General features: G+C 40.6%; 1 protein-coding gene across 1 annotated transcript in view; it reads left to right on the forward strand.

Moving 5' to 3' along the window:
* FER1L6 (fer-1 like family member 6) overlaps positions 1–20,991 on the forward strand; it is a 59,044-nt gene that overhangs the window by 14,145 nt on the left and 23,908 nt on the right. Inside the window, exons 11-23 of the mRNA XM_032109825.1 lie at positions 1,879–1,987; positions 3,733–3,913; positions 6,884–7,004; positions 8,300–8,400; positions 9,065–9,155; positions 9,920–10,039; positions 11,103–11,255; positions 12,592–12,778; positions 13,334–13,458; positions 15,391–15,525; positions 16,067–16,216; positions 19,365–19,475; positions 20,142–20,303. Coding sequence (XP_031965716.1) covers positions 1,879–1,987; positions 3,733–3,913; positions 6,884–7,004; positions 8,300–8,400; positions 9,065–9,155; positions 9,920–10,039; positions 11,103–11,255; positions 12,592–12,778; positions 13,334–13,458; positions 15,391–15,525; positions 16,067–16,216; positions 19,365–19,475; positions 20,142–20,303 — 1,746 coding nt within the window. The remainder of the gene's footprint in view (positions 1–1,878; positions 1,988–3,732; positions 3,914–6,883; positions 7,005–8,299; positions 8,401–9,064; positions 9,156–9,919; positions 10,040–11,102; positions 11,256–12,591; positions 12,779–13,333; positions 13,459–15,390; positions 15,526–16,066; positions 16,217–19,364; positions 19,476–20,141; positions 20,304–20,991) is intronic.

The raw sequence follows: 20,991 nt of genomic DNA on the forward strand, positions 1-20,991 counted from the left end.
ATAAATAGGAAAAAAATATTCTCATAACCAATTTTCCTCTCATTTTCGTGTATCTATGACAACTGCCTGAAAGGAGGTTGTGGTGAGGTGGAGGTTGGCCTCTTCTCCCAGTCAGCTAGCAATAGGACAAGGGGAAGTGGCCATGAGTTGTGCCAGGGGAGGTTCAGGTTGGATATTAGGAAAAATGTCTTCGCTGAAAGAGTGGTTAAGCATTGGAACAGGTTCCCCAGGGAAGTGGTGGAGTCACCATTGCTGGAAGTGTTCAAAAAATGAGTAGATGTGGTGTTTTGTGACATAGTTCAATGAGCAGGTTCAGTCAAATTTGGACTTGATGATCTCAGAAGTCTTTTCCAGCCTTGATGATTCTGTGAATCTATATCATTGATCAAAACTTTGGCTTTTGTAGTGTGAGTTCTAGCTCACTTCTTAAGATATGTGTCCTTCATTACTTCTGATTCTTGGTCTTTCAACTCCATCTCTACAAGTAAATAGGAGAGGAGCAATTATTCTTTGGTCTTGAGGCCTAGCCTTGAGAAGTGCTTTTTCTTGGCATGTGCCCTGGCACTTCTGGCATGAGGGCTGGCTGGAGTGGGTCAAGGAGTGTGTTAGCAGAGAACTGGCATGGGCAATTGCAAGCCAGTTGTGTGAACCTGTGCCCCGCTCTTACTTATTTACTCATATAGTTGTAAATTACCTCTGTCCCTCAGTTCTTCTCTGAAGACTGTAATAGAGGTGACATTCAAAGACCTTTATTTCCATATAAATTTTCCTTTATATGCAATAAATCCATTATGAGTATCTCAGACACTATGGTCTTAGGTCCTGGCTAAATACCCCAGGTAGGGAAACAAACCCTGCTGTAACACCAAAAAACATTAATAGTAATAATAAGGATTTATTTCCAGCTGCTGTGTCTCAGTTTCAAATAGAGAAGGAATAAAAGGCAACAACATGATACAGTGATGCTTGATATTCTTTTGGTTTTGACATTCAGCAATATTTCATGCTACAGTAGACAGTATTACAACTCTGAAAGGAAAAGCAGGAACTGGAGACATTACCAATAATGTGAAAAATGTCTCACAGACCCTCCAAGACAACAGAAGCAAATTATCCATCCCCACAGCACAACTTTATTGACCTAGTCCAACAGCAAGAAGATATTAAAATTTGTTTTTTTTTATAATGGGAGATAGATGCGTGTGTCGTAGTCTCTGAGCCTCGGCTTTATTAGACACCCTATGTTCTGGATTTCATACTGGAAAAGTATAAAAAGCTAGAGTTACTCTGGAGCTGCACTCTGTTTGTGCTGTTGACTTTATATGATGCTGCTAATCCTTTCACTGAAGACCTATGCTCTTTTGCTGTGTATAGCAGAGGTTTTTCAAAATGCAGAGATCATGGACTGTGTCAAAAAGTTTTTCTGCTTTGCAGAAGACAGGGAAACAAATATTCATGTAGAGATGATGTTTCATTCATTGCCTCACACACATTGCAGAAGAAGCTACTGCTGATCTTGCCTAATGGGCCTCAGTTTGCACTTGTGAAATGAGAAGGGTTTGGATGGGAAGATGGCAGCACCTGGGGTGTAAATCTGGGGAGAACTCAAACCATAAAGTATGTCACCTTTGAGCTTAGTCTTGGCTTGGGCCTAATAGCTTTTTTGTTAATGACCTAAGAGCATCAGAAGTGTTAGCTGGTCCTCCTTGATTGAGAGTCCATCCCAGGGACAAGCAGATGCTGGGTCTCCAATAGGTGTAAACAGAGCCCAGCAGAGCCTTAAAACTCCACAAAAGACCGTTACGCTTTTCCTTTGTCCTTTAAGAAATAGTAAACGGTAAAATAAATGCCAACATTTTCCTCCTTCTTCTCCAATAGATCTATGAAGAGAAATTTGAGGAATTCCTTCTCTTTGGGACATTTTTTGAAGCCACAATGATTGATAGGAAGTTTGGGGACAAGCCAATAACCTTTGAGGTTTCTGTCGGTAAGTGTGTTATGGTCTTACCCAAAGCAGAGAGGGAGCCTCAGGAGCAATGGGATGATAGGTGTTACTGACTGGTGTGTCTCAGGGTTCAGGAGTCAGCTTCAGAGTAGAGCTTACATTTGAGTTAAACCCTGATTATCATTTCTCTGGATAACTGTCAAGCTGAGCATACTGATGCTGTCTTATGCCCCAAATGCCCTGTATTAATACAAATCCTCTCACCCACTATATACAGCAACTTAGCCAGTATTTAGCCTCTTATGTGAGATCAAACTCACATAATTTACTTCAGGCAGAGTTCATTCTGTGATGTCCATTGCAATTAGTCCCTGGCTGTGAGGGAGCCCTTTTTGGAAAGGATCCCTGTCCATTGTATTGGCCAATCCCATTAATTACCTGTGGGTGGAGTGGGGCAGGGGGGTGATGTACAGCCAAGACTCAAATTGAATGCACCAGCTTGTCCTAACATTCTCCTGGTAAGTCCTTTCCTCTTCCAGTGGAAAGCAGGACCGTACTCCATGTGCTCCTCATCATGGAGCTAGGTTGTCCATGGAAGCAGACTGAAGAGAAAATGAAGACATTTTCATGAACATTGAGTGCATATTTTCAAAGCAGAAGAACTTTCTCTTAAGAGAGAAATTGGTCTCGTTTCCCTTGCAGGGGTTTGATTATCTCTGTACCAGATCCAGCAAGAGCCCAGGTGCACGGTAGCACCCTGACACTTTCAGTCTTTGCTCGTGTCCATGACTGTGCTCAGCTGTAAGGCTACGTGTGCAGGGAGAGATGCTGTGACAAACGGGAATCAAGGAGTGATACTGATTCCTGCCGAAACTTAGCAGGAAGCTGAGCTGAGAATGACAAGAAACTCATTTAAATAGTTGGGCAAGAAACGATATTGATTCTTGTCAGAATTAATACTAAAGATGAATCTGGCTCTGAATTCTGGACCTGAACATCTATTAGCTACCTGTGTAGTGGAAATTTGGATCCAAACTTGGCAAGTTGTCATTATTTACACAAAAGGCTGAACCAACAATTCAGATCAGGAGGTCATATGGGGTGATTCAGTACACTCTTCTCTTGCAGGGATTGTTTTCTGCCTGTCTCTTTTAAAATCTGTAATTATCAGTTTGATGGATGTACCTCTTTCCCAGTGCTAATTGCCCTTTAAAGCAAAATCCTTTTTGGGAAGATGATTGTATCATTAGCAGAGTTGTCTGGCATTAGGCTTGAAGCTGAGGCCTCAAAGCATTGTAATTACTAACTCTGCAACCCTACTATACAAAATTTACTTGTCTGAAAAAGAGTTTATCACTTCTGAGACTAAACTTTGAAATGATCATCCATATGTTTGAAGAAAACATACATTTTCTGTGTAAATCAATGCCATATCAGGGCTCTGGAGTATAGAAATATCAACAGCAGTATTGTTTTGGTTTCTGAATTTCTTTAGCAAAAGCTGGAGGTCCTGGGGGCCAGCAACCAGAGGATCACATCACTTAGTGATGTGATATACTAGGTATATATCACATGGGACAGGTAAGGAAACACTGTCCCGGCACCTGACATTCCACAGACAAACATAACCTGTCACAACCTTTATAAACTGTGGTGTGGTTAAAACAGCTAAATGAACAGGAGGGGACAAAGATTTCCCACTGGTATGACTGGTTGTTTTCTTTTTTTAAACCCATTCATGTTTACCACCTCCAAGTTAGACATCTCCTGTAACCCTGGGTCTCTAGGTAACTTTGGAAGTACTACTGATGGGGTGTCAGCAGGAGCTGGAGGGAAAAAGAAGACACATAATGGAGAAGCAGAAGAAAGCCTTCTGCATGAGGGGGAAGATGACATTTCTCATGACCTTGGAGTACCCTTGATATCTACCACACCTCCCGAGAAGCCACTGATCACAGGTGGGAACAGGTGAGGATCTGTGTTTCAAAAACGTCATGTAGGACTCTGGTTCTTATTTTATAATCCTGTGGGACTCATTGAGGAACCTTGGCAGCATTAAAGAGTTTGTGTGAAATGGAGGCTTTTAGGTCCTCAATTACATCTCTCACAACAGTAAATTTTTTAGTCTTCACTGAAGTGAACAGGCTCTGAGCCATTTTATACTCATCTAATCTTGGGCTCTTGAACCCTTTCTAAAAGGGCTGTGTTACACCAACTGTACATTGAAAAGCTACAGGAAAACACAACTTCAGTGCCATCCCTGGTTTAGGGTCCCACACTGTGATCACAAGTAACATCCAGCCAGTGTCCAGCTCCAGAAGCACAATACCACATGTGAAATATTGACATCTGGTCAAGGCAAATTCAACTTCCCAGAACACTTTCCAGAGCTAATAATTACAGATACAGACTTAAACAGCAAGTAGTAACAGAAGTAGGAGGAAATAGTCCTTGAGAAAAGAAATGGAGCTATGGAAGAAAACATGCAGAACAGTTCTTCTAAATAGCCTTGTTTATAAACAGAATCACAAAGGTTTAATTCATTCGAAAGATGCTAATAAAAAGAAATATTTTCTTTATCGCTTTGGTAGGTAGAACAATCCCCGATATAGGTGACTGCCAAGACTAGATGGTACCTCTTTCTTTAGAAGGCCAAGCAGTCTACAGATACAAGGACCAGGAGGAAAATATCAACCTGGATCTGTTTGGTTTCTGGATATCTCTAAATTTAAAAAGCACTTTCATTCTTTTCTGCAGTCAATGGCTCACTTAGATTAAATAAGAACTTGTGAAAGAAAACAAGAATGACAATATCATGGTAAAAAATTTTGGTTTTGCAGCAAGTAAAAAAAAAGAGGGAAAAAACCTCAGTGCTTGATAGAAGGATAGTTGCCTTTCCTTGTTAACAGAACTGCGGATTTGGGTGCATGCAGAGCATTATTATCCTCCCTGAGAGAAGCTGGGATTTTTTAGTTTTCCCTTAACAAGAATTTAGATTTAAAGAACTGTTATAAAAGAATGAATCACTCTTCAAATCAGCTATTTGCTTCTTGGCTTGCTCCCGTATTAATAAAGTTTTCTCTCATTAAAGATCCCTTTTCCTCAAATTTATGTAGAATGCTGCATATTTTTTTCCCTCCTGTGCTATTTAAAACAGCTTGGCCAGCCACAGATACCAATTAATGAGTTTTTCATTGTCTTCTTATAATGGCATCTTACTGGTCTCACCACTGGATATTTTTAGTATTAATCAGTATTTAATGGGATATTCAGTAGTTTAGATAAACTGCATTTTAGATTCATAAATGAATAATGGAAAACAAAAAGAAGAGTATATTTTGGAGATTAAAACCACTAACTAATTAAAGGATCAGGCAAAGCAATAAGGCTTCTAAAGCAGACCCCGTGATACTGCCAGGAGTTTTCCACATTTATGTCAAAACTTATATACTAAGGATAAGATAACACTGAAAAAATTCAAATTCCTCAAAATTGTGATAGTGGGAATAATAGACATGAAATTTCAGTTTTCCATTTGAATTTTTTTATGGCTATATACTCGTCTTAGTAAATCCAATGAAAAAGCTCATAAGCTCTATGAATTTCAGGTTAATATGTTCAGGCCCTGGGAGATAGTTGAATTGATTTTCTCTTTTATGGAAGCACCAAAATTAATGATGCCCAAGGCCTGTGTAGCTCTGCTGTGCACCAAATTCAATGGGTAATTCTCACTTTGTAGTAGGTTATTGAGGAGAAAGTAAATGGAAAATTCTCTCTCTTTTGATATCACATGGGGCACTAAAATGAAGTTACAGAGAAGATATTAATCTTTTTAAGTGGAAAAAATTCACACATAAACCTCTTAGGGGTGTGTGGAAGTTTGGAGTCATTGATATGACACTCAAGAACAACAAGTGATTTGATTTCCATGGTCTTGGTTTGATGATGAAACACATGTGGCCAGTTCTACCTGAAATCACTGAGACTATCTGAGGCCATTAGAGCCATGGCCAGAAGAACGTGAAGTGGTTTGCAGATGTTCATACACATTAAAAAGGTCTCCTCTGTCCCACCATTGGTATGGAAAATGAGGAGGCCTCTATTCCTCTATTGTTAAATCCAGTGTGGCCAAGCAATTAAGTTTCATGAGGCTGTAGTATTTATATAAAGGAGGACAATGTGCTTATCAGATATATGGACTTGACATAGTACCTATTACAGCTCTAATCAAAACATCAAGCTTTGTGGCAGGTCTGCAGAGACTCTGGTTATGCTGGCATCCTGCTCATTTTTTTTCAGTGCAAGTCACTCATGCAGCTGAGCACACAAAGCAGAGTTACAATAAGAGTCAATATGACAACTTGGACCTAAGATCAACAGTGCGAAAAGAGAGAGCAGTGGATCCATTTTATCACTGAGTTATTATGAGTTTGGTACTACTTTTACTAAGCAGGGCCTTGCAGATCAGTTTCTGATAGGGAATGTCAGTCTCCACAAACTCTGAAAAAGAGCATCTTGTGGAAGTAATGTGGTGTTGAGACTCTGCCATGCCTCTCCCACTGTGCAGTGTGTGGAACCATTGCTTTTGGAGAGGTGATCAGATATTAGTCTTTGTTCCTTTTTCCCTCGTGGCTTCCCACCATTAATAGTATTTCAGAACCTCTCTGCATGCCTTTTTGTCTGGCTTTTCTCCCACCCTGGAAAGCACTGAAAGTAGATCCATTGATCTCAAACATTTTCTCTTCAGGGATCTCACAGATAGCATAAGTGATGTTTGTGTTTGCTCTTTCCAGGATTTACTTGTCAGTTCGTGAGAACACATCCTGTTGCGTCTACAGTTTCTGTGCTGTGAGAGCACCAAACAATTTTTCTTTGCTCTGCCTCCCCTTGAACTGCTCTGTCATCTTCATGATCTGTTCCCTACCTTTGTTTTCACAGGAACTACCAGTACCTGCCATATGATGAGAGGAAGCCCTGTACCTGTGTAAAGAGCTACTGGGGCAACCAGACCTTCCGGCTGTACTCCTCCAACACTCTTGAGAAAATGGCAGATCACCTGGTAAGTGGCAACCATCCTCCCAGGCTCCTGTACTCAGTAAAGTATAGCAGTGAGAGGCCGCATTTCCCAAATCTGGCCTTCAAAATTTTGCCCAGCTGCATTCCTTGTTGTTAATTTTGTGAGAAAGTAGCTGATATTAACCCTTTCCTTTTTTCTCCCCCCAAATTGCTTTGAACTATTAAAGCTGCCCAAGTATTCCTGACCACAACTCTATTTTTTCGGCTGTAGGTCTGCATTCTTTCCTCAGCAATGTTTTATTCTTTGTAAAAACATTCAAACAATTAAAGTATGAGATACAGAGCAATTCTGTCTCCTATGGCTCTTCCTCTAATGTCTTCTTGCCATATATTTATGCTGGGCACTCCTTAAAGGACAGTATTTGCTCTTAGTTTTCCTAAAACATTGAGAGAGACAGAATGGCATATTATCTTAAGGGCAGTCACTTTGATGTCCTAGTCATAGTGCTCTCCCATAATGATGGTTTTTTCCTGCCCTTGTTTAAAGTTGACTATCAACAGTCTCAAGAATGTAGGTTTTGCTGTTTGGTTTTTTTAAAAGTGACTCCTAATGCTGAATATTTTAATGTGGGGCACTGAGATTAAGAGTCTGATTCATCCCTCATTTATCCATATATATCTCGTGAGCAGTGACACTGAAGTCATACTTATGCAAGGTTGTATCAGGAGAATACAATGACTTATAAGCCAACGTTTTGAATCCAGGTATTTGAAAATTAAACAACTGAATATACAAATGTGGAGAGATATGTTTGTCAGTGCACCTGAACCCCCACAGGCCCTGCTGGAAATCCAGCTATTTATTTTAGCTTGTGAGAACAGACTCCATTCCTCATGGACAACAGCAGGTTTTGTGATGGACCTTACATATGGATTTAGGTGACCACTGAAGTTTAAGATGTTAACTCCAGCAGCTTGCTAAAGTTAAGCAGCAGGGTTAGAAACAGAACCAAGAAGAACTAGCTTTTTTTCTCCTACCTAACAGATAATGTTTCTCACTGATTGATCTTCCTCAAAGAAGTAAGAACACAAAGTTGCTCCAAGCAGTAATAGCTTGGACTAGTAATTGGAAAGACTGGGAAAAGGTCAAAATATATTATGTCTTTTCTCTGTGCACTTCAAGTATAGTGATATATCAAAGGTTCTTTCTGTCAGGCCACAAAGTTTCCCTTTGAATGAGCCTCCCTCATTCCTGCTAGTCATAAATGGTGCTGTAACACCGACAGAATGACAGAGTGCCCTCCTGTGCATAATGGCTTTCTCATGTGTTTTTCATAGGAAGAATCATTAGAGCAAGTAAAGGACTTGATCAAGGTTTCAGAGACTGCAGCTGAGGAGAAGATGAAGAAGACCCTAAATGGTTTTATCAATCAAAGCCGGTAATAACATTTACTAGATGCATACAGAAAATCAAATTTAATGCTGGCTACAAATTCAAGGCTAGGCAAGGAAACTGATGATAATTTTTAGAAAGTACAGTAAACTTACTGAGATATATATTTTATTTATTCTTCTGTAAAAGTAAAGGCCTTCCCAAATTACAGTTTTTATTTAGACTGAGAAAATATTTATTGCTATTTTCCATATTCAGAACTGACAATAGACAATTGCCAATCATTGTCATATTATTTTGGCTTTCAGGACTCTAAGAATACGTTGTATATGTGATAAGTAGGATTTAATAAAGTGTGTGATAGATACACTGTAAAAAATAAAAAGACAAGGTTAATATAAAGACAAAGGATGCCACATATTGGTATGGATCCAGTGGGCTCTGTATCAAATGACATGATTGGGCTCAAAATAGGTATAACCCCTTATTTCTAGATATTATTAACCCATTTCTCTGAAGTGTGGTGCAGAGGTTTTGGATTCTTTTCTTTGAATCTTATAGTTGCATAATATTTTAGAGATTTTCAGCATCTTTGTCTTCTGCTTCATGTACTGCAGCAGACATAGAACATTCCAATGTATTTTAGCACATTAGGATTCTCACTTTAAAAAAATAACAGATTTAGAAAACCTGCTATTCATGTGTCCTAGGGCGTTCATGGTCATTGCTGAAAAGAAGCCCAAAGGGTTGAACTACACTGCTTTGGACAAAAAGAGGCTCATGCTGTTCAAGCAAGAGTTGGTATGTGTGTTCTTTTCCTATAAGCATTGATGTAATGATGATTACTGAAAGCACACTGGTTGTAGACATTTTATTTTTTGTTTGATTCCACCATATGGGAATGCTTTGTAATTCATATGAATATAGTATCCATGAGCATATTTTTTAATAAATCCCACTGTGCTTAATGAAGAGGTGTCAGATACACTAAAATGAATCCAAAGATGTTGCTTTTAAATACAAATAAGACATTATAATGAGATTATTGTTCTTGTCCATGCATCTTAAAATGGCATGATGCTGAGTTTAGTGGAAAAGCACCAAATTTACACTGCTGTTAGACATTTAACTACTGTCGTGCTGCTGAACCTCAAGACTAGTAAAGTCTGGCATTTGATATTCCTGGACCTAGTAATCTCCTCCAGGGAACCAGTGAGAAGAAACAAAACTGGATGGAGGTCATCTGAGTATTTATTAGCTTTTTTTACTGCTTGTAGGACAAAAGGTTGTGCCTTCTGGCAGGATTAAGGCCCAGTAATTCCAGGTGGCAATCACATGTTTTTGGGGACTTCCATACATGCAGTATACACACAAAGACCAAACGGAGGACATTCACTTTTTGTGTTATCCAGCTCCAAAGAGTTTATCTGTTTCTGTTGTGACAAAGAAACATTGAACAAAGTGTCTCCATCTTCTCTTTTTGACTTGAATCAAAGACTGTTTCTCTTTCAGTTCAAACTACTTGATAACAGATGAAAAGTATATATTGTCTTTCCTGACTGCAGGAAGCAATGTCCAGTGATGCCAAGGGAATTGTTCAGCAGCAGAAAAAGAAGATGCCACTAGATGAAATGATTCGTGAGACTCAGAGCTTTATAGATAAAATTCGTTTCTTGGTTGATGAGGTAATCCACACAGAATTCAGAAAAAATTAAAATCCAAGACTTGGCTTTAATTTTCATAATCCCATGTGATTAATAAATCCTGGCTTGGTTATCCAAAGAGTTCTCCTTCAGATATCTGGACCCAATCCTGTTTTGCATTGAGTGGACCTGTTATCAAACTGGGGTAGGAAAGGCTGGGCTGTGTGGTATGGAGAGGATGCATCACAGATATATTTTTTATAATAAGGTCATCTGATACCTTGTGGCTTGGAGAAGCCAACTTTCTGATCTGAACTCATGTCTCCACCTGTATGGACACCTGTTTGGATTTGGACTTAGATGAGCTCAGGGGTGTCTATATTATTTAGCTTGAGAATAACAGAAGAATTTATTTATTTGGTTGGGCCAAAAGCCAGCCACTGGAGAGCTGTGCCTCTGAGAGCTGCCTGTGCTCACAAACCAAACAGAGCCATGGCTGTTCCCTGGCTCAGAGACCAAGTGGCACAGCGGCATGGTTGCATCCTACACACAAATTCTCTTCCTTCCAATAACAGAGTAATCCTGCTTACAGTTCCTCCGGGGAACAGCCCCTTGGCTGGTCTTTGTTTCAAACCTCACTGAAGCTTTGCTTGGGGAAACATTATTTGGGACAGGGCAAGGTAATCTCACTGAGCATCGTCACAAGCAGAAAAGATGATCATATGCCAGTGTTTGAGTTTGGTCCTGGTCCTTTTTGGTTTGCTGGTGTAATGAAGTTGATGGTATTTCCATGGTAGTTACTTATGTGGTCTGTGGTTAAGTTACTTCCTGGGACAGAGTTATACCCAGATCCTTAATTTTAGTTTCTCCTAAAATGATTTATGAGGTGGGTGCTCCTTAATCACTCTACAAAGCTCTTTACCTTCAGCTGTAATTAGACATGGAGGTGTGGACTGCAAAGCATGAAGTGACAGCCTCTTTTAGTTCAGGTGCACATCTGCCACTCCACAGGAGCCATGAGGGCATCAGAGTGTTTCAACAAAAATACAATGGTGGTGGCTCACAGAAAAAATTCAGTTTTAGTTCAATATTCTTTGTTTAACAGCCACAGAATACAGTGCCTGATGTGTTCATCTGGATGATCAGCAACAACAAAAGAGTTGCATATGCAAGAGTCCCAGCAAAAAGCATACTCTACTCCCCAGCGAAAGAGCAGAGAGGCAAGGACTGTGGGAAGATTAAAACTCATTTCCTGAAAGTAAGTCTTTGGCACTCTGCAAACACAGGTAATGCCTGTGGGGCATTAGATATTCAAATTTCTTCCAGGGATGCTATTTTACAGATTCATCTTTGTAGTGTAAAAATATGTACAGATTTGTATCTGCCATTTATTAGTATTTGCTTCTTACATTTATGCTTGTCATTCTTTAAGCACTGTATCATTGCCAGGCTTTAGATGTATGAGCAATTAATTCCCTTACTACTTCTTATGGCAAGTATAGAACATTGTTTATCAATGTCTGTATACATAAACAAATAGAAAAGGTTCAGCCTCTTTGCTGGCAAAAACGTCAGAATGCAGCACATGAAAGTCTGCGAGCAGACTGGTGAGAGATCAGCACTCAGCAAGGAAACCTAGGTATTCAGGGGTAATACAGGAATTATTTATACTTTCTATTTAAAACATGCATAAGTTTGTGCAATATATGTCCAAAATACTGTTATGGGATTATTCATGTTGAAGGAAAGCCCTAGTGGATATACTCCTACAAAGGCAGGGGGACTGGTAGTACCTAGAGTGGAATACTGTGCAGTGTAATTGCCACTGTGACAATCAGGAAAAACCCAAATGCTCCAGACAACAGTAACTTCATATAATGACATTTTAGTGGTTTTTCACCTTGGACTTCTGGGAATACTCCCATAAAGCACAGCTAAAGAGCAGATAAAAACATCTAAGATCCTGAGATACTTGCCATAGGTACTTGCTAAGCAAAGTACTACTTGCTAAGCAAAGTGCTACTTGCCTGCATGAAATAAAATATTCTGCAACTAGCTATCCAGCCCCTTCAGTATTAAGAACTACCTTAGGAACAGACAATACTAAACTCTGAACTTAGCAGATCTAGATGAAGTGGGAAGGAAGAAAAAGGAAATAATAGGTCAAGCCTAGTAACATTTTACAGTGGAAATGTTTTCTGACCTGCCCAATGGAGTAATATTTTTAGTACATGGGACTAAGTACTGGAGACTAGCAAAACTGCATAAAATGGAAAGTGGGCTGAAGTCTGGGCAAAGTAGGGCATAAGATAGCACTTATATGTGTGCAGCTATAAGGTAGCCTGCACAACCTCTGCATATTAGGCAGTATGCAGTTTACATAGACTGTTAGTTGAGCAAACTACTAATTCCTGCCCTAAGAATCACAGAAGTTTCTTGTGCTAAATGCGTCTCAGGGGCCACTCACTGTGGAGAAATGCCGTTTATCAGTATATCAGCTCAGAGAATGGTGCTTTGTTTCACTCTGGCTTGATGAGACTCAGCATCCAGCCGTCTCTCTTGAGCTTGTTGGTGATGTTGGATTTTTTCTTAAGCTTCCAGGCAAGCGCCCACAGGGCTGGCCTGTGCAGGCAAAGGTGGACATCTACCTGTGGCTTGGACCTACCAGCTATGCCCACAGTGCCATGGAGAATTTGCCTGTAGGATATGAGATTGAATTACCATCTAACACCAGCTCAGGGCACAGTGTGGTGCCCTCACCTGCTTGCCTGCTGTATAAAAGTAAGACATTCTTCCTTCTCCATATTAACAATTAAGAGAAATGGCCTCAAAAGCACTAGTTCACAGTGTGGCACAACCCCTATATAAAGCAACTGTTCTAAGATGATAATGGCTTTGTTTCTTCCCATCAGAAAAGGCTGGCATCATTGCCAAGTCATCAGTTTTGCCATGGACACTTTGTAGATGTCAGGGAAAGAAAGAACTTGTTTGCTTGCATTTTCTGTTCCCTGTCCCATGGATCTGTCTCCTTGCAGAGGAAGCATCCCTCAGTTCTCCTGATGATGCATAGAACACCTAGTAGATAAAAGAGTGATGGGAGATAAAAATTGGCACTTAATAGCCTTGCAGTAGAGACCTACATAACTGATTTTAAGTGAATTCAGATGTCTTGCACAACTTCTGAGTGTCTCAGGTGTTTCTTCAGTGAGACAGCACTAGCAACAGTACCCCTTGTCAGATCCTGGTTGGACAGCAGCTGATGCATCTTGCCCTCCTACCCATGTGCTGCACTATTTCCACGGAGCTGATGCTACTGTTTTCTCTGTCATGATGTAGCCCCGCACCTCTTCCAGCTGAGAGCCCACATGTATCAGGCAAGGGGGCTCATTGCCGCTGACAGCACTGGACTTTCTGATCCTTTTGCAAAGGTTACCTTCACATCACGCTGCCAGACCACAAAAGTAAGTTCCAAAGTCTCTTTTGGTGACTAAAAGCTTTTTTGGTTTTGTTTTTTTTGTTTTTTTTTTTTTTACAATTAAGCTATGAAAAGGGAAAACCTTGGTTTTGTAAGGAGGCACCTAGCAAGAAAAGTTAGATGCCTGCTGTTAAAGACCAGATCCTGAGAGTCCACTGCAAACAAGGCAAAAGTTTACGTGTTACTCACTACTCTAATAAGAGGTGCAGCAGTACTAGTTTATTTTAGCTCAGATATCAAATTCTCTGGGACTATTGGGACTTTGGAGCAAGTGTACCTTTCTTCACATCTTTTTTTACGTGTTTTAAATTTGGACTGTCATCATTGCTAGGTATAAAGGTGGATATAAGGATGAACCCTCATGGCTCTCTTTTCCACTAGCCTATGCATTCAGTCATTGAGCAGAGTGAAGACCTTTCTATGGCTTCTGTAGCCATGTGAGCCAGCATGGCTTTGTGATGGAATGTGGCAAAGCACACTGGTGGTTTTAGAGCGCTAAGATGGAAATGAGCTGAAAACAGAGAGGTGGGAGACTTAAAGGGTGCTAAAATATGCCCATAGGGAATGGTCTCCAATCTCCCTCAGGAAACTCCAGGGATCAAATGGTCTCCTGTGGGGCCTCTAGAGAGAAGTGGAAACTTCTACAGAGTTTCAGCAAGAACAGTTGAAGTACAGCCCAGGAAAGTGAGCACAAGGACGGTCTCTCACAGAACATGAAGACTGGCTTTCAAAGATCCTGAGCTCTTTACAACTATGCTGGAGTTAAAATTGGGCAGGAATTCTGACAATGATGCCACAAACAGAATTTGCTGAGCCAAATATGGTCTTGCTTCACAAAAAGTATTTAACCCTCCCATCCAGCCCCTCCCTCCAAAACTTCACAGATGACTGTTTTAATTTAATTAATTCTAAAATTCCTCTGACAACTTATTCTGTTACAAAGCAAGTTCTGTTACATGTGCCAAAGGGAGCAAGAAATAAAAACCTTTCTCTAAGTTGTAAATGCCTGCTTGTGCTACTTTTGCCTCAGGGTTATTAATTGATTTTTTCCCATAATGTGATTTTAACTTCTAATAGAAGATGGTGAATGAATCCAATTAAATTTGTGTCTAGATGCACCAGATTCTGGAAAATAGAATTTGGCCCAGGAAAAATAGTGGTTTATAGGCACAGAAGTGTTAAGTTTATTCACCCCCTGAATAAAATATTGCAGCTGATACCTTGCATGTTTTCATAAGTGTGTCAGCCAAGTGCCAATAAATGGTAGTAGAGCCTTATTTCCATTCAAAAGAATGATAACAAGTTATGAGTCATTTTGAAGTTGGCACATTTTTCCACTTTAAATGTTATCTTTGTTAAATATATTTTCTGCCTAGACAGTTAAAACATTGTCTATGATGAAATGCTATAAGCATCCACCTAATTCAAATTACAACAAATTAAAAATTTCCAATTTATTTTGAGTGATTCAGGAAAATATATTTTTTTTTAATAAAGTGTTAAGTGTCATTACACAGAACTAAAAATAAGATTTTAAAAATGTGCCCTGGAAAAGTGAAAACTGGCCTCAGTTATGGCAAAGGGTTTATTTTAATAGGACTTGGCATGTGCCTGCTTTCCTAAACCAACAGCTTTCCTCTAACTTTAATAATGAAGTTTGTCTACACAGACTGGTTGTCATGTATTGATATGCTTGCCAGGGATTTGTGAGGCAAACAGGGAAATGAAGAAATTGGAGATACCAGCCTCAAAGTGAGAGAGTCATATTCCTCCGACTAGGAGGAGGTGCTGAAAAAATGGGATGTCTCAGTCGTGGCATTGTTCAGGCTGTGGGAAAGGATGTCATCAGCAGATGAGCATGTCCTGCTGAAGGACAGCCAACCAGACAGCTCATTAAACATTTCATCTCTTCCATTAGATCATTTCTCAGACATTATCTCCCACCTGGAACCAGACACTGCTCTTCAACAGCATCGTCCTTCATGGTGACAAAGAGGAGATTGCCCAGTTCCCACCAGAGATTGTCATCGAGCTGTACGATGATGACGCAGTGGTAAGCTCAAAATTCTTCTCACTAAAAAACCTGGGCTCCTACATGCTACTGCAAGCATGGAAGCAAAGCTGAATCACTGAGTAGGCTTTAAATGGATCACCTGGCTGAATAGAGCTCAGTGCTACTGTGGTTTGCAGTTTAACATCTGAGAGCAGCCCTGAGATTCACTGCATGTCCTTGCAAAGATGTGGCCTTGCATTTTCCCCAAGTGAATCTTGCTGCCAAAGACCAGCTTGCAGAAATCAGAAGCATCTTTCCCCCAGGTCCCTTGAACACAACTGTAAATATTGTATCTAAGTCTGGGTCAAGACCATGCAGATTCTGACGCACTCTCACTGACTGAATATAGAGCTAGAAATTTTGGATACTCTCAAGAGCTAATAAGTACTCAGCTCTTCCTTTTCACAGCTGCCTTGCATCTTACCTGGGCCTTTCCTTCAGGAGAAGGTTTTTTCATAAATACTAAGCTCTGCATCATCTTGGCTCCTATGACTGTTGTGAAATGCAAATGCATTTGACCCCTGTATTCTCCTTTATTTAGGGTAAGGCAGAATATATTGGGTCTACAGTGGCTGCCCCTGTGGTGAGACTTGCTCATCAAAACTATGAACCACCAAAACTTTGTTACCACCCAGTGCACTGTGGAAGTCTTTCAGGAGGAGACCTTCTTGCCACATTTGAGCTTCTGGAGGTAAACTTGACTTTCTTGACAATTACACTTTTACATCCTGGGGTTCACAAAAGCTGCCATGGCATCAGGGTCCGTGACCATCTTGAATTAATAGGAATTGCAACGGGAGCCATTGGGATTCACGTCACCTGCTCCACCCCATCAGGGTCCACTGCCCTCACACACACCACTGCCAGCCCTTCACACACTGTAAGCCTCCTTTGCCTGTCATTTGCCCCGCCCTAAACTGTGCTCCAGCCTGAGACACTGCGAAAATCCCACTGCCATTGCAATGACCTGCTGTTTGGAGTAGCACATGGCCCTGACTACCAGCCTTGAAGCTCCCAATATTGCTTTCACTCTTAGGAAAATGAAATGGTGAATAATAAGGATTGGATTAGGGAGGTTGAATTTTCAGATACCCCTACTATATTAAAAGAAACATTACATGATTTCCATCTGCAAAACAAAAGGAAAATTCGGTCCTGGTAGATGCAGGACTGGAGTGTATCATGCTGGGATTTCAGGTAATTTCACTGAAATTTGCAGAGCCACCAGTTAAAGGTAATTTTCATCTGCTGAAAACCTACAGTAGTTTATTCTGAAATCTGAAATGGGAAAAATGTGGAATGTCATAACATGTTTCACAGATAAAACAGGCTTTTAATCATGATAGCTAATTATGTTTTTGGTGGAAGCCTGGAATACAACACCGTGTGAAATATTTCCTCATTGTGGTGGTGTCACAGGAGAGAGTGAGAGCTTCAAAGTTCATTAGAGAAGCCCTCCTGTTGAGTCACAAGGTGCAGAAAGGACCCCTCTGCTTTCTAAACTTCTTCTCAGAGGAGCCTGAGTGTGGCTGGGTTCAATCATAGTCTCAGATTCTCAATGGTTCAAGTCTAAGGAATTATAGAGGTATGAGTGAAACTTTCTGTGATTTCACTTTTTGGTGAAAAAAGAGTTATATATTATATTTTGTTTTGCTATCTTATGGGACAAAGAAGCAACACTATTTAGGGGATATATTCAAATATACTACTAGGAATTCCCTAGAAAGTTGACAACATCATGTCATGAAAGGAAATGAGATCTTACTATTTCCATGAGTATCAATTTGGGAAGCTTTCGTCCATTTCCCTGCACTTCATGTCATCCCAATCAATTTTATTGTTTTCACATAGTTTCAGAATTTCCTTTTTTTTTCCCCCAAGCATTTCAATTCATCAATTTCTTCTCCAATCGCTTCATTTCACATCATTCCCTGATTTCAGAATTTCAATGAGGATCATTTTGGGAAGTTTTATCCTTTCCACTGCACCTCATTTCATCTCAATCCCAAAGCATTCCAAGAGCTGATGTGCTGTTGGCTTTTTCCAACCTCAGGGGATTTCTGATGGTGTTCTGTGTGAGAAAGGAAACAAAACTCTCTCATCATTGATTTATTCTTGTTCTGAACCCATAACCTTTCCTATAACATACTACTATTCTTGATGACTCTGATCTGCAGGTACTGTTTGGTTCAGCTGAAGAGTGTTGTGTATGAAGTGAATGCTCCTTTGTTCTTTCAAAATGAATGTTGTGTCTTGCTGAAGGGATAAAATTAATCTTACAATGAAGCATCCTGGCATTTAGAGAAGGAGTACACCAAAAATGAATACTGAGAGTCTTGATTTTGCTCAGAATGAGCTCAGGGTTTATTGATATTTTTAATCAAAAAAGCAAAATCCCTTTGTAAAGCTTCATGCAGGTATTTCACTCTATTTTCATTTGAGTACTAGATAACTTTTCACCTCTTGTTCTGTGCAGGTATTATATTAACTGCTTTGGACTTTTACTGATAAAATGTAGATCACATGTGCACGTGCATTATTGCTGGTAATATGTGAATACTCACCTCTGCTGCAGGTGCTGTTTTAGATATTAAGTTTTTCTCCTATCTCTTCCTTCACCTACAAGGAACCAAGGAACACATCCTTTCTCCCTTAGGGTAATTAGACTCCCCCACAACTGTACATAGCCCGGTTAAATAAAGCAGAAGATTTCAACTTCACAGGACCCTTTGAGAGCTGTATCTCACCTGCTTCACCTCTCAGCAGTGACAAGTTAGCTTAGGAATACTGATGCACTCCAGATGTCGTGCTTCTTTTCCCAGAAGCTGCATATACAGTACTCCTTAGGTACCATGCTTCAAGTGAAAGCTGAGAAGAGCTCTGTCTGTAGGTTGTTCCCTGCTGCCACAGCCTGAGCTTCTGACAGAACTCATCATCATGTCCTGGCTTCTGCTGTTTTATGTAGGAATTTGCTAAATCAGGCCAGGCTTCAGATCTGCCCTGTATGGAATGAGAATGTCATAAATACACAGTTAAAAATTAGGAAGGTGTTGGGAAGTGAAGCCAATGAGCTTTGTCACAGAAGGTGCACCAAGTAGGCAGCAAAGCCTGGAGCACAACAAGAGGCAGAGATGGTCACACCTCAGAGCTCTGTGGAGACTGCTCTCCTCCCACCCAGCTGGGACAGGGCAGTCACGTACACCCAAATATGCTCCTGAACATGGGGCAGGTTCATGTGCAATCACACACGCGGAACAAAAGTGCTGCCTGCCACAAGATTTTAGTAGCTGCACAGAGAAGACTCAGCCCTAATGCTGGAGAGGTGGTTTGCAAGTTCTCAAATGACAAGAGCATGCAATAATGCAGGAACATTATTCCATAGCAGCTGGAGAATATTATGTCTCTCCAGCAAATGTGTGGTTTTGCTGATGTGTGCTGTCTGTTCACCAGCTCTTTTTAACTAGAATCAGATCTAGAATCTTCCTGTGAAAGTCTTCTAAGCAGTTTTGCTTAGGTTTTTTAAAATAGAATTACCACGCTTCAGTACAGGCATGTCTTTAGGCCAAATTATGTCCTACTAGGACAAAGGAGCCCTTTTTTCAGAAAGGCACATAAGCCCAATCTATTGGATACTCTTTCTGCTGTGTGTTTTAGCATCACTTCATGAGAGAGAGCATTTTGAGTCACATTCCTTTCACAGCACAGCTGTTCTGCTCTGCAACTTGTCTTATAAAACTGGTTCAGTTGGAGTGTTCTATGTGCCATTATCAACAGATACATCTGATACTGGTTTTATTCTTCCAAAAACCAGCCTGAGTTACATTTCCTTCATTTTTCAGATTCCTGAGTCAGATCCAGACAGACTTCCTCCACTGGATCCACCAGATACTGGCCAGATTTACTCAGTCCCAGCTAACATACGGCCTGTTTTAAGCAAATACAGAGTGGAGGTGAGATACTTTGTATATTTCCTTTTCCTGATCTCATCTCCTTTTATTCTCTTATTGAACTGTAACAGTAACTGATGATTTTACAATCTTGATCAATAGGATTCACATGAAAATAGCATATAAATCCCAAAATGGATGTGGTAAGTTCAGACCAAATTGTTTCTCTGAGGCTGAGCATGCCAGGCTGTGCTTCCACTGAGGGAACAGTGGGGCTGTGTCTCAGTCCTGACCTGCTGGGAAGGGACTTCTCTCATGGCAGAGCATGGCTGGTGGACCCACATTCTGTGCAGCCCAAGGAAGTGTCCACAGGAGATGGAGAGCTTCCCCTTGCAAATGACATCACTGGAGCTGAAGTTTGGTATCAGCTATCTCACAGGCTTTTTCTGGGTCCCAGACTTCAGCCAAACAATGCCTTCTGTCTGTGTCTACAAATGTCTACACCTCCCCTGCCCTTCTCTCCTGTACGATTTGTGTCCAAAGTAGCCTTATATTAGAAAGCTGGGAAAAGTGGCAGCTTTTCCTATCACTGTGATGCCTGATGCTGCCCAGCCTCACCGTTCACTGCCACTCATTCTGCAGCCTTCACACCACCTGCTTATTAGCCCATTTCCCCATGCCAAGTCAGGGTTTCTGCAAGCTAACAGTGTTTCTCTCTGCACACCACAGGTCCTGTTCTGGGGTGTTCGAGAGCTGAAGAAAGTCCAGCTCCTCTCAGTAGATCGCCCCCAGGTTCTCATCGAGTGTGCAGGCAAAGGAGTTAAATCCTCTGTCATACAGAGCTACAAGAAAAATCCCAATTTCACTGGCCTTGCAGACTGGTTTGAAGTGGTACGTATAGCATGCTGCCCCTTGCCTGTCTGTTCTCTGGTTAGGCAAGATGTTAATTACCATTATTCTTCCTTTCTTGTCAAATAATTTCCTCTGTGTCTTGATTTGTTCAATTTGCTCTTGTTGCTACGATCAAGAGGGAATTTTATTTATAAGAGAAAAATATATCAAAACAATAAACTGGATAAGGAAGTACAGTTTCTACAGTATTTTTAGCTTTTATGGTGTATGTCCTAAGAGCTGTTTTCCTCTTGATAGTTCATCACATAAGGCATGTAACCACCCATGGTCCACATCTTGTTGTTGGGCAAACTGAGGCAGATAGGGTTAATAGCCTTCAACACAGCAGCAGTGGCATTAAGACTCACAACTTCCCACACTGCATTCTATCCTTCTGAACACTCCTGATTCTCCCTGTTTATTCTAACAAGAGATACTTGAATATGACAGCATGAGATTCTACTCAGCAGCGCAGCCTGTACAGTCCACTCTGCATTCTTAAGAACAAGGCTTTCTCCAGATTTTGCAGGAAACAAAAATCATATTGCCTATGCTGAATGCATTTTCCATTATGATTATGTTAATAGCTGAGAAGGAGAAGGGAGGGAGGGAGGGAAGAGTACAAGCCTTATTGCTATGCATGAGAAATACTCTACACATGTTCTATATTCTCCAGCAATTCTCTCAT

This window comes from Corvus moneduloides, chromosome 1 (genome assembly GCF_009650955.1).
Source record: "Corvus moneduloides isolate bCorMon1 chromosome 1, bCorMon1.pri, whole genome shotgun sequence".
NCBI lineage: Eukaryota > Metazoa > Chordata > Aves > Passeriformes > Corvidae > Corvus > Corvus moneduloides.